This window comes from Salvia miltiorrhiza, chromosome 8, assembly GCF_028751815.1.
Source record: "Salvia miltiorrhiza cultivar Shanhuang (shh) chromosome 8, IMPLAD_Smil_shh, whole genome shotgun sequence".
NCBI lineage: Eukaryota > Viridiplantae > Streptophyta > Magnoliopsida > Lamiales > Lamiaceae > Salvia > Salvia miltiorrhiza.
The window spans coordinates 38,218,547-38,231,952 of NC_080394.1; the positions used below are offsets into that span (position 1 = coordinate 38,218,547).

The window sequence follows — 13,406 nt, forward strand, 5'->3', positions numbered from 1 at the left end:
AGTTCGATCTCACAACAGTCCTGGCCAACCTATAAGGAGAACTTAAAGGTGACTCTAGGAACTAACTCTACTCGGCTCCAGCAACAGAAATAAACAAAACATAACTTAGCAAAACTCCTACTAAGTAGTACTGTTATCTTAAAACTCAAGCTCAAAATATCTAAATTCTCATCTCGTCCCATCTTTACTCAGTAGGGAATCTCTCTAAACAATGATATTAGATCCCTTAATCTAAATCATCGTGACTCAGTAAGACAACTCAACAATTTTCTCTCAAAGCCATCTCCAAAGACTATGGCTCATGATACCTTCTCAAGTACCATTAAGGTTGCGTGAGCAAAACTCGCGTCACAAAACAACTCAACATATCGTACAATATCTCATTGCAACATGCTAATAACTCATCATTAATCATGCTATTATACTCAAGCTCATAACTCAAACTCATAACTCAAACCAACAAGTACTTAAAGCAATTGCTAATTCTCTCAAGCTTTAGCTCTAAGTTCTCATTTCATCCTTCTACTTAGTAAAAAAAAAAAAAAATCTCTCTTAACAATGACATTAGATTCCTTCATCTAAATCATCGTGACTTATCACAACTGCTCAAACAATTCTCATCACAAAACATCTCAAATACATCACATCATAACTCATAATTATGCATCTTCAATCATATAACATCATATGATATAAACGCTCTCATGATTCATCATGTAACGTCAACATATGCTCTTACAACATAATAACTCATTATTAATCATGTTGTCATCCTCAAACTCAAACTATGCATCTTCAAAGCATAACATCATAACTCATCATATAACCTCAACATCGTGCTCTTCAAAATTTAACGTCAAATAAACTTTGAAATTTTACATACCTCGTTGAGCCTGGTGTGATGGTGCGCTGAGCTCACGGTTGTTAATAACTATTAGTCTAGTGACTCATTCTAGACTAAACTCAAGACTTCTAATTCAAAGCTTAACCTTCGCTCTGATACCACTCTGTCACAGCCCGCAATCCCTAAGGATGGCTTAACCGGGGTTATGACTCGGGAAGGGGATTCAGAAGCGGGAAAAGAAAGGGGCATCATTTGAAACCGTAAATCTGACTTAACTTAAGAAAAATCATCGTATTTACTCATTAATACTCTTTTGAACAGTCTATGAAAGACAACATAAAACTTAATTAATATCATTAATCAAGTTATACATCATATGAAACCATTCTCTTAAGACTCAAAGTATGACATAACATACTATAACATCAACAACATCTTGCAGCGGAAAGTAGCTAGACATATGTATGAAGACATATTCTAGACAGGTTAACTATTTATTAACAACCCTGGAGACTCCGCTCATTGCAGCACCATCATCACATCAGCTCAACCTGCACATTTAGAAAACATATGCAGGGCTGAGTACAAAAGCACTCAGTGGGCACGTATGCCTAGGTATAAAAATACATGCTTGAAAACTGTAAATTGTCATGCCATCATAAACAGTACAGCAAGGGAGTTTTTCGCTAAAAAGGCCCAAGCTTACTAAATTCATTTGTGATTCTTAAAGTTCGTCTGCAGACTAAGTTCTCTTGTAATCTATCATATCTGGAACTGTGTGCCGGAGAGGTGGCCACCTCTCACGGTCACTTGACCGGCCAACCCGCTAGATGACTCACGGTCACTGGTGTACACTAGCCCTGGCAGGATAGCTATCAACTGCTCAGGACCCGAATTCGATTGCATCATTGGCAAAGCCAAAGCAGATAGATATCATACTAAAATTTAAACATTTTATGGCAAGACAACAGTTGTAATATTTTCCAGTTCAAAGATTTGTAACGAAATAACTTGTTCAAAGGTAGCATTAAACTCGTTTGATAGATATATAAAACTGAAATTAACAGTTAAATCATCTCATGCATTCATTCGTATAAGAGGCCTACGACACGCAGGGGATCTCTATATACGTATAGTAAAAGTAATGCCCACCTTATTCGTTCCCACTAGGGGCGTAGAGTTACCTCCTTCTTTAGCTTTCACTTCCCGTCTGGACCTTTATTGACGAAGAGTCGATAAGTTCGAGAAGAAAGTCGTGTAAGAAAGGAAGATAGGCCTCTAAACTAAATTATCTCCTTTTTTATGATTTTAGGGTTCTAGCATCCATATTAATCTTGTCTCGTCTCGTTCAAAACCTTAAACTCAAAACATTTATCACATAACTAACATTTAGGTTCGAAACTATTTATTCGAATATCAACATGCGCATCAACCATAACTCATTCTACTCACGCCATCAAGTCAGATATTCCGTCATTTAATAACAAATCATATAATATTACATAAACAAATTATGCCATCATAGATCATGCTTTCTCATATTTAAAATAATTTAATCATTTTCAAACAATCCATATTAATAAGTCATTTGAAAAGAATTAATTTAAATAAGAGTTTAACTCAAAATATTTTATTTTAAAGTCCATTTGTAAAGATACTTGAAATAAAAGAACTTCATTTAAATAATTAATTTAAAGGTCAATATATAATTAAATTAATCAAGCTCAATTTAAATTAATAATTAAGGGCTCAAATAATTTAAATAGATATAAGCCCAAATTAATTAGATAAATTAAGTCTATTATGTTTTTCTTTGAATAAGGTCCAAACAATTATTAAAATCGACCCAAGTCTCGGCCCAACAGCAAGCCCAACATAATTAAATAAAAAGCCCAGCCAATTTAATTAAAAATCGGCCCATCATAGGCCCAATTCTCAAGCCCACTCCCAATACCTAAACCCTATTTCCCTTATTCCTTCCTCCTACATCACACGCACACACTCAGTTTCTTCTCTCACTCTCGGCGCCTCTGCGCTCTCTCCGCCGCCGCCGCCGTTCAACGGCGCCATCGCCGCCGACGAGCGGCGCTCTGCTCTCCCTCGGCATCTCTCCTCTTCCTCTCGGTTCTCTCCCTCTCTCTCAGTTCTCACTGACTCACACACACACGCACGCAGACACGGCGTAAGCCGCGCCGCCGCGTCGTCTTCTTCCCCGGCGAGGACAGCACCGGTCAGCCATCTCCCTTCTCTCGACTCCGGCAGCAGTAGCAGCAGCTGTTAATGAAGCCAGCCACCGCCGAAGCCCTGAATCACCGACGCCCTCGAATCCGGCGACCACAGGACAGCCATGGCCGCCGCCCTTCCTCCCTCCGATTTCCGGCGAAGCCGCAGCCGCAGCCGCCGACAACCCAGGTAAAACCCTATCTTCTACCATTTTCCCTTTTTTTTAAATTAAAAATCTGAAAACCCCTCTCCTCTTTTCCTCTATGGCAGAACGGAAACCACCGCGGCTCCGTCGCCGTCCGTCAACCGCCGGCGACGACGATCCACCGAGGCTGCCCTCCCCCTGACCTCGACTCACACACGCAATCAGCCAACACAAAGGGTTTTTTGTGCAAGAATCATATACTGTAATTGCTCAAATAAAAGTTTTAACTCTTTCCTTGTAACTTCAGTTCACAAGTACATATTTAGTAACTGTAAATCTATGAATCTGCTACTCATTTTCTTCATTTATCAAAGCATATGTAAATCTGAGTTAATGAGCATGTGTTGGTGTTCTGGAGTTGATGTATACAATTGAAGGATATCATAATATATAAATTAGAATATAAACCTTGAATGATGAAAGATGTGGTGTCGTTTCTTGGCTGCGAGAGATGGTAGATAAATGTGAGAGGTGGAAATTGGCTGAAAATGGTGTAGGTTATAAAAGAAAAATGGGGTGGCTTGGATGGATGAGGATCGTGGACTTCTTCAGCATGCTTAGCATGACTGTGGAATTTCTTCAGCATGCTTAGCATGATTGTGGACTTCTTCAGCATGCTTAGCATGACTGTGGAATTTCTTCAGCATGCTTAGCATGATTGTGGAAATTCTTCAGCATGCTTAGTATGAATGTGGAATTTCTTCAGTATGCTTAGTATGGTTCCATCTTAATCATCAAAATATCTAAGAGATTAATACATTAATCATATGGTTTCAAACTCATTTAAATACATTAACACATACAAGACTAATTCTTATTTGAAGTATAAAATCCATTTGGGCTTGTCAATTTAATAATTTAACTAACCACATGGATCAACTTTAGTAATTAATAAAAATTCATATTTAACACTTAAATGTTAAATCATCATTAATAAATTAATGGACTCAAAATATATTTTGAGTGCATCGTCCACTGAAGATAAAATAAATTAAATCATCATGTATATAAATCATCAAATTCATATAAGTTCGTATTTTATTAATGGATGCTGAACCCTAATTACCATAATCAATCCTTAAATCAGTAATTAGAAGATTTTAAATCCTCAATTAAAAGTCGGGTCATTACAGAAATTATGGGCTAAGGTTTAGCCTCCTAAATTCGTATATAATGCATATATGCATACGCGTTCCAAATTCGATTAATTATCCAAACTCGTTTAAATCTATAAATATTATTAAATGACGATTTTATAAAAAAAGAAAAGAAAAAACCAAAAAAAAAAAACCCTTGAAAGCACAGAAGGAGCAGACTAAGGGCCGAACCTCATTAAAACCTTTTCACTGAAAACTTTTAAATCTATAAATATAAGTAGTAATAGTATTTACTTATTTGTCTGAATAAAAGTCAAACATTACAAAGTAAACATTAATAATAATTAGTATAAATAACAAACGACTAAAAAATAGAAAATTATCATATAAACATGTAGATTAATGACTGGATATGTTTATACTTTATATACTTGTATTTGTCTCAAACACAACCTAAAAGTAGTTTTTATTACATGTTAAGATGTGAGTAACATCAAGCTTTTAAATATCATCTAATCTAGAGCTCGAAAGATCAAAACTAACTTATGAACGTTGTCTCATCTAGAGCTTAAAAGACCATAACTAAATTGTGAGCATCAGACTTTTGAACATCATCTTATTTGAAGTTGGAAACATATAAGCACCATTTTCATTTGAAGCATGAAAAAATAGATTGACTTTAAGACTTATGATTTCTAGAAATCATCTCATCTGGAATTCAAAAGACAATATCTGACTTTTGTTCGTTGGATGAATCATCTTATCTAAAATTTAAAATATCACATCAAATTTTCGAGCATCAAACATTTAAGTCATATCGTCTAGGGTTTGGAATATAACATTTGGCTTCAGGACAAAGGACTAATGAATCATAAATATACATTTTTTGCTTCTTCTTTAATGGCTAATATTTTTTTGTTTTGAAATATATATGTATATAGTATTCTCATACTTAAGGATACCCAATAAAGAAACATTCATCAAAGTAATCATCGAACACCAGTTAAGCACTAATATCATTCTCCATGTTAAATCACAGATCATTTATTCAAATTCGAAACTTCGTGGCCACCAATTTGTGCAATTCCCAACCACTAACTAATTAAGAAAAATTAGCACTTACTTCCGTGTAATTTAAAAAAATATTTTTATATTTATATAAACTTAATATTGATTTGATTATCACATTTCTAAATATAATAAATAACTAATTTTAACTTAATATATTTGAGCCAAAAAAAATATCAAAGAATTTACAATAATAAAAATTGATATTATGAAAAGGCAAAAAAAAACAGTTATGAAATGAAAATAAAAATAAAAAAGAATTGAGAAATAGATTTATTCAATAAAAGATGAGAGGGGAGAGAGAATTTTTTTTAAATTATAATCTTTAAATAAATATAATTTTTTATTTTAAATTAAATATTTACATAAAGTATATCAAATTAAAACTTTCATCGTAATATTTAATGTGATATGCATATTAAATATTTTATAATTAATCGAATTTCATAATTTTAAAAAGAAAAAAAAAAGATATAGAAAAATATAATTTAGAAAAAAAAATTGAATTTTTTTGGGCAAAAAAGAAAAATAAAATAACCTGACACTCTCCATTTTAAAAAATTAAAAAAAAAATTGAATTTTTAATATAGTACAAATAACCTGGCACTCTCCTAATTGATAATTAAAATAATAGTAATTGACAATTTTATTTGCGTTTTTTTCACGTTATTTATCATTAATTAATGACAAGAACTTATATCCATAACCGAAGGGTAATTTTAAACATAGCCCCCAATTTTCTCACTATAGCCTCTTGTTTTATAAAATAATAAAAATAATTATGATTGTACTAATATACCCTCATAGCCCCATTTAAAATTTATAATAAATCAAAAAGTTTCTGAAGATTAATTTGAAAGAAGAATAATACGTACAAACTCTTAACAGATAAATCACGTATAACCCTAATAACTCCATCAGTATAGCCCCAACTCAAAATTTTAATTAAAGCCGCAGGAAAAAAAACGCTGGAAGAAAAACGCAGTAAGAAGAAACGCAGGGAAAAGAAGAACATCAACATAAGGAAGAACAAAGTTTAACATCATCTTCAATTTATTTATCTTGGGGTTTGAAGATATTTTTCTTTAAAGATGCAAAATTTAAATGAGAGTTATGAAAACGAAAAAAGACCGTAGAGCGCCAAAGCTTCAGCAAAAATGAGAATAAGGATCATTCCAACAAAAAGCTTAGGCTGCTGCGCATTAGCCCTCACACCAGCATCTCCCACAATGCCAATAGCCATCCCAGCAGCAAGTCCAGCGAGGCCACAAGCCAAGCCCGAAGAGAGATGAGCATAGCCGTCGAAGAGGTAGTAAGACTTAGCCTTAGGGTTAATACCGGTGCTGATAATCACAGCAATAATCAATCCATATATACCCAAAACACCAGCCATAACCACCGGCACAATCGATTTCATTACCAGCTCCGGCCACATCACCCCCATCGACGCAACGCCAACTGCACTCTTCGCTGTTCCGTAAGCCGCGCCCATACAGGAGAAGACGAGCGCGGCGGCGGCGCCGAGAAAGCCGAAGAAGGGGGCAGTTTCATCGCCGCTGAAGGTCGACGACATCTTCGATTCAGATCGAATTTAGTGTGAAAAATCACGAGCAATTTCTGCTGGGGTCTGGAATTTGGATCTGCTTCTGTGAGCGAGAGCGAGAGCACTAGACCACTAGCAAAAAAGATAAACAGAACCAAAAAACCAACTATCAAAGCCACATAGCAACAATCAATAAAAATACAATCTTTACCCATATTTGCTTTCTCTAAGCTCCTGAATATCTTCCTTAGTCAATCGAGAGAGGAGTGGGGTTCTGAGATGTGAAGGGAGGCCGTCCTCGTTGAAACCGGGGCAGTTGACAGCAGCGACCTGCTCGAGAACCGTGGCGTCCATCGCCTGAGATAAGAGCTCCTCCACCGCCTTGTCATCGTCGCTATCTGTGAAGAAATCAGCCATTGTTGGAGGCGGCGAGAATGAAGAGCGAATTTCGGCAGTCGCCGGTGAGGCTGAGGGCGGACCTGCGGTGGGAGAAAAGTATTCGTCTCATTCTCCATTATCATGTTCTTAAATTTTTAGTTGAGGCTATAATAATAAATTTTAGAAATATTTGAGTGGAGGTTATAGAAAGTTTGAGGTTGTACGTAGTGTTCTTTGAAAATCAATTTTAAAAATTTATTAATATTGTAAATTATTAAATGAGGTTATGAGGGTATATTAGTACAATCATAATTATTTTTATTATTTTATAAAACAAGAGGCTATAGTGAGAAAATTGAGGGCTATGTTTAAAATTACCCATAACCGAAATACCAGGCTATAGAACCCAAACAAAGGCCCACGTAGCTAACGCCCTTTAAAAGATGGCCCACTACTCATGGAGACACCCAGCGAAACACTGCCAAAAATAATCAAAAGAAAGTAACGCTCCATGTATCCCATCCCATCTCAATTGGAATGCATTTCTTTTTAAAATGTCTCGCTTCTTATTGCTCTTTTGCATCGTGCTACCTTCGTTCACGATTTTTTTCTTTTTTGGGATACGTTCATACAAAATTTCCCATCTATTTTTGAAGGGTAATTCTATTCATAGCCCCATTTTTACTCCTTATAGCCTTTTCTTAAAAAATAAAAAATAAAAAATAATGAATGTACTATTTTATCCTTAACTATTATTAAATTCCTAAAAAAATCCTTAAAACCCTATAGGCTGTAGCCACCACCATATTTCCAGATATACGAACTTCAAATGATCAAATTTGGGAGGAAAAAAAAAACAAAGAAGAAGAAGAAGAAGTGAAAACTTGTTGAAATAAGAAGCGAAATAAGAAGATGTCACGACCGGCCTTAACTAAGGATAGCTAATCCGGGAAATCGTGACTAGGGAAGGGATTTAAGAAGCGGGGTTAGAAAGGGCATATTTGACTCATTCATAACTTGATTATAGACATTGATATCTAGCATTAATTCTTGAAATAAAATTTAAGACATTGAAGGATTGACGCATATAATTAAAAAGGATACTCGATGAACCCGAGTAAGCATTAGATATTTCTTTGAAGAGTAATTCACATAGTTATAGACTTGACTAAAACATAATCAGTGTTTGCAGCGGAAGACATAACTGAGATACATGTATGCAGACATATATCTTTTCTGAGCCTAATTTCAAATTGACAAAAGCTCCACTCAGCAACACTTCATCATCCATCACAGCTCAACCTGCACATTCATAAACATATGCAGGGCTAAGTACAATAGTACTTAGTGGTAGTTGCCAAAACTAAAATATAAACTTAACATTTTATTAACAAACCACAACATCATATAAGAGACGTGAGTCTTCTTTCAAATCTTTTGCTTTCTAAACATTTCCAAATCTATAAATAGCGTGAGTGCATTCTTCATCATCGAAAGTCCTATTAAGAAGCATCGTGTCGTGAGGAAGGCCTTCCTCAACGAGCACAGGCATCGCGCCGTGAGGGAGGCCTCCCTCAGCGGACACGGCATCGTACTGTTGAGGGAGGCCTCCCCCAACAGACGCTAGCATCGTACCGTTGAGGGAGGCCTCCCTCAACGGACGTTTGACCGGCCAACCCTCTCATTGACTCACGGTCGCGTTGCAATATATATATATTTATCCTTGGCAAGATAGCTATTCGCTTAGGAATCGAATTCGTTAACATCATCACATAAGCATTTGATAATAAGCATAAAGCATTAAAGCGTAACTCACATAGGCGTTAAATAATAAGCATAAAACATTAAAGCGTAACAAAGCGTGAACCACATAGGCGCGTAACAAAGCGTAACTCACTTAAGCGTAAATCACTTAAAAGCGTAACAAAGCATAAATAATAAATTATAAAAATTTAAGTCGTAATTTAAGCGTAAATAGCATAGCGTAAATTATTAAAGCGTGACAAGCGTAGATAATAAAGAGAAATAAAGTTTTAACTCATTTAAGCATAATAAAGCATAACTCATTTAAAAATCTAATTTTGCATTTTAAAGCATGAAAGTTGCATAGTTCTTCAATAGCATTTTTATTTTACGCATAAGAAATGCCCACCTGGTAGTAGAGACTCACGACTAAGCCTTAAACTCTTGTGCTTGACCTTTAATACGAGAAAATAAAACAAGATTTTAATTCAAGGAAATTCTCAAATAAATGAGGATGCGTGAAATGATTATGCATGACTCATATTCCTTTAATTAAATTATGAGATGCTAATCCTATTTAAGGAATTAAAGCTCGTCTTATGAGGTCGGATTATTAATCTTATCTCGTCAAAACCTTAAACTCAAAACATTATCACATAACTATCATTTAGGTTCGAAACTATTTATTCGAACATCAACATGCGCATTAATCATAACTCGTTCTATTTATGTCATCAAGTCAAATATTCCGTCATTTAAAAAAAACAAATCCTATAATATTACATAGATAAATTATATCATCATAGATCATGCTTTCTTATATTTAAAATCATTTAATCATTTTCAAATAATCCATATTAATAAGTCATTTGAAAAGAATTAATTTAAATGAGAGTTTAACTCAAAATATTTTATTTTAATAATCCATTTATAAATACTTGAAATAAAGAACTCCATTTAAATAATTAATTTAAAGGTCAATATATAATTAAATTAATCAAGCTCAATTTAAATTAATTATTAAGAGCTCAAATAATTTAAATAGATATAAGCCCAAATTAATTAGATAAATTAAGTCTATCATGTTTTTCTTTGAATAAGGCCCAAACAATTAAATTAAAATAGGCCCAAGTCTCGGCCCAAACAATTAATAAAATCGGCCCAAACAATTTAATTAAATCGGCCCAAGAGGGAGCCCAACATTTAAAAAAAATCGGCCCAAACCCGGCCCAATTCCTAACCTAAATATACACACACAATTTCACCTCCCAACACACACACAAGCTGCGCCTCTTCTTTCTTCTTTCTCACTCTCTCTCTCGGACCTCTCTCTCTCCCGACTCTCTCTCTGCTCTCTATCGTTTTCTGCCGCCGCCGCTGCCGTTCAACGGCGCCGTCGCCGCCGACGAGCGGCGCGGCCTCTCCTTCTCTCTCCCTGAACTCTTCCCCCCTCTCTTCTCCTCCCTCGGTCTCACTCTTCTCACTGACTCACACACACACGCACGCAGACACGGCGAAAGCCGCGCCGCCGCGTCGTCCTCCCCTTCGCCGGTGGACAGACGGCCAGGAGCCGCCACCGTCGCCGGAGAGCCCAGGTAAAACCCTAACTTTTTTTTTTCATTTTCCCCTTCTTTCCTTTTTAGATTAAAACTGAAAACTCCTCTCTCTCTTTTGATTTGGCTGAATCGGAGCAACGGCGACGTCACGGCTGTCACGTTACCGCCGCCGCCGCCGACGACGAGCCACCAAGGCTCCGCCGCTGACCGCCGTCTGAAAACAGGTACTCAAATTTCCTTTCTCTCCTTTTCTTTTTCCTTCCCTCATCCTTTCTTTTTCATTTTCTAAATTAAAAATCTGAAATACTCATCTCTTTTTCCCTCTTTGGCAGATCGGAGACCACCTCGGCTCCGTCGCCGACCGTCGACCGCCGGCAGCCACCGCGGCTGCCGTCCCCTGACCTTGACTCACACACACAGTAGGTTCAAGCCACAATTCAGTTCACAAAATAGCATAGGATTTTGAGCAAAAATCAAATACTGTAAATGCTTATTGAAATCTGAAATTCTTTTCTTGAAACTGAACTAGTCTGTAAATTTCAGTTCATATGTGCATATGTAAACATGTTGTGAAATATCAGAACAGCCGTATGAATTGGTATGAATTGGTGGTTCCCTGAGGGTGATGATACCTTGAGTAGGTGGATAATAGTCTCTGCAGATATTGTATATCACAAAAATTAGGAATCAATTTGGGAAGAGAATGGAAAGATGCAGAAATTTCTTTGTTGCATTACCTTAAAATTGGCTGTGAAATTGGGCTGCAGTAGTTGAAAATGGTGGTGTGAGAATGGTGAAAGTGGCTGTGGTTTTAAAGAAAAATGGGGTGGTTTGGATGGATGAGGATTGTGGAATTTTTTTTTCAACTTACAGGTATGAACACTTTCAGCCAGTATGTATGACTGAAGAATTTCTTCAGCATGCGCTCAAAATTCTTCAGCATGCTTAGGATTCAGCATGCTTAGGATTATATATGTAATAAAATATCTAAGAGATTAATGTATTAATTATATGGTTCCAAACTCATTTAAATACATTAAGACATATAAGCCTAATTCTTATTGAAGCATAAAATCCATTTGAGCTTGCTTCTAACATAAATTAAATTACTCATGGGTTTAAGTAAACAATCGATAAAAGATTCATATTTAACACTTCAGTGTTAAATTCTCCACAATAAATTAATGGACTCAAAATATATTTTGAGTGCATCATCTATTGAAAATAAAAAAAATAAATCATCACATATATAAATTATCAAATTCATATAAGTTCGTATTTTATTAATGGATGCTGAACTCTAATTACCATAATCAATCCTTAAATCAGTAATTAAAAGTATATAATCCTTAATAAAAAGTCGGGTCATTACAGAAGATAATCGAACCCCGTGTTGAAATGGATTGATTTCATAATGTATAAATTGCAATTGTGAATTAGCATAATTTTGTCGAAGTTCATTTCTTCATCCATCAATGGCGGGAAGTCGTGCAGTATTCTCTCTCTCTGTAAATTTTAGGAGCATTTAACTTCCCAATGTTCAAATCATAAGTCTAATCAATATGGCAATCAGAACGGAAACGGCGAAATTTGACGGAAATCGCAGTAAAAATGTCTGAATTTGATATTCTTTGAAGCGATGTTTCGACCAAAAAAAGAAATCAGAAATATTGTATTACCTTATTTTCCTATTCTTGTTCGAATTGGACCATAAAATTCAAAGTTGTGTTAGTTGCTCTGGGTTCTCGAAGCCATGGAAATGGCAGTAGTTTTGCAGAAAGTTACGAGTTGTTTTGGGTTCTCAAAGTCAAAGCCATTGATAAGGAGTATTGTTTTTTACAAAAGAAGTATTCATCTTTCTATGTGCATTTAAGGTGCTCTATAATGTGTGTAATATTTTATCAAATTTTCGGGCGTCCTGTATCATATAATTTGGGGGCTACGAAATTTGTAAGATGAAGAAACTGAATTTGGATGGGAGCTATGAGGTTAAAATAGTATATAAATTATTATTTTTAATATATTTTAATTAAGGGGCTATAAAGAGTAAAAAGTAGGCTATGAATAGAATCACCCATTTTTGAATTATATCCATCACTTATAAATCTCATTTGCCCTTACTTAATTATCACATTTTCACCACTCTTAATATTAATTAAAATACTTTTTCATAATTTCTAATACAATAAATAATTATTTTCACCACTTTCAATACACTCAACAACTTTTTTCTTAAAATCCGTATCACTTCCTTTTAAGAAGTTCTTTCGTGGACGGAGGTAATATTTTCTATTCATACTCTTATATGCTCGTGATTTTATCCCATTTTAAGTTTTCAAGTACATTTATGTGTTCTTTTCGTTTTATTCTTTGTGTCTACTTGTCTATATTCAAAACAATACTAATAAGTACTAATAACTTTTAAAAATCGGCTACTAACATAATTTATTTGAAAGAAGAAACGAGGTAAAAGCAATCCCCCTTATATATAGGGAGATGTTCAAATAAGAATCACTAAATAAAATTAGAACGTAGAATTATTTTTAGCCCTTCGATAATTAAGATTTACGGTCTATGCATCATATTGGTGGATGAATGCAGCATTTGCGTTCGAATCTTAAAGGGAGCAAAAATTTTATTTTTTTCAAGCGCAGTAAATTTAGCAACAGATGCATTAACTTTTACATCAGTTGCAACAATTTTAATAGCTGATCACTAATTTATTACCAACAAAAAACTGCAACTAACA

At 35.0% G+C, this 13,406-nt stretch overlaps 1 protein-coding gene and 1 long non-coding RNA gene across 2 annotated transcripts; both read right to left on the reverse strand.

Moving 5' to 3' along the window:
* Positions 1–6,472: 6,472 nt before the first annotated feature.
* On the reverse strand, positions 6,473–7,640 carry LOC130996668 (V-type proton ATPase 16 kDa proteolipid subunit-like). The gene has a single exon (XM_057921967.1). It carries the CDS (start codon positions 7,008–7,010, stop codon positions 6,549–6,551), a length of 462 nt encoding a protein of 153 aa, XP_057777950.1. The 5' UTR covers positions 7,011–7,640; the 3' UTR covers positions 6,473–6,548.
* An 809-nt stretch (positions 7,641–8,449) lies between these two features.
* On the reverse strand, positions 8,450–9,923 carry LOC130996669 (uncharacterized). The gene is made up of 2 exons (XR_009092713.1): positions 9,511–9,923; positions 8,450–8,660 (listed from the first exon to the last, which is right to left on the reverse strand). It is a non-coding gene; the product is annotated as an uncharacterized LOC130996669 (long non-coding RNA).
* Between the last annotated feature and the right edge of the window lie 3,483 nt (positions 9,924–13,406).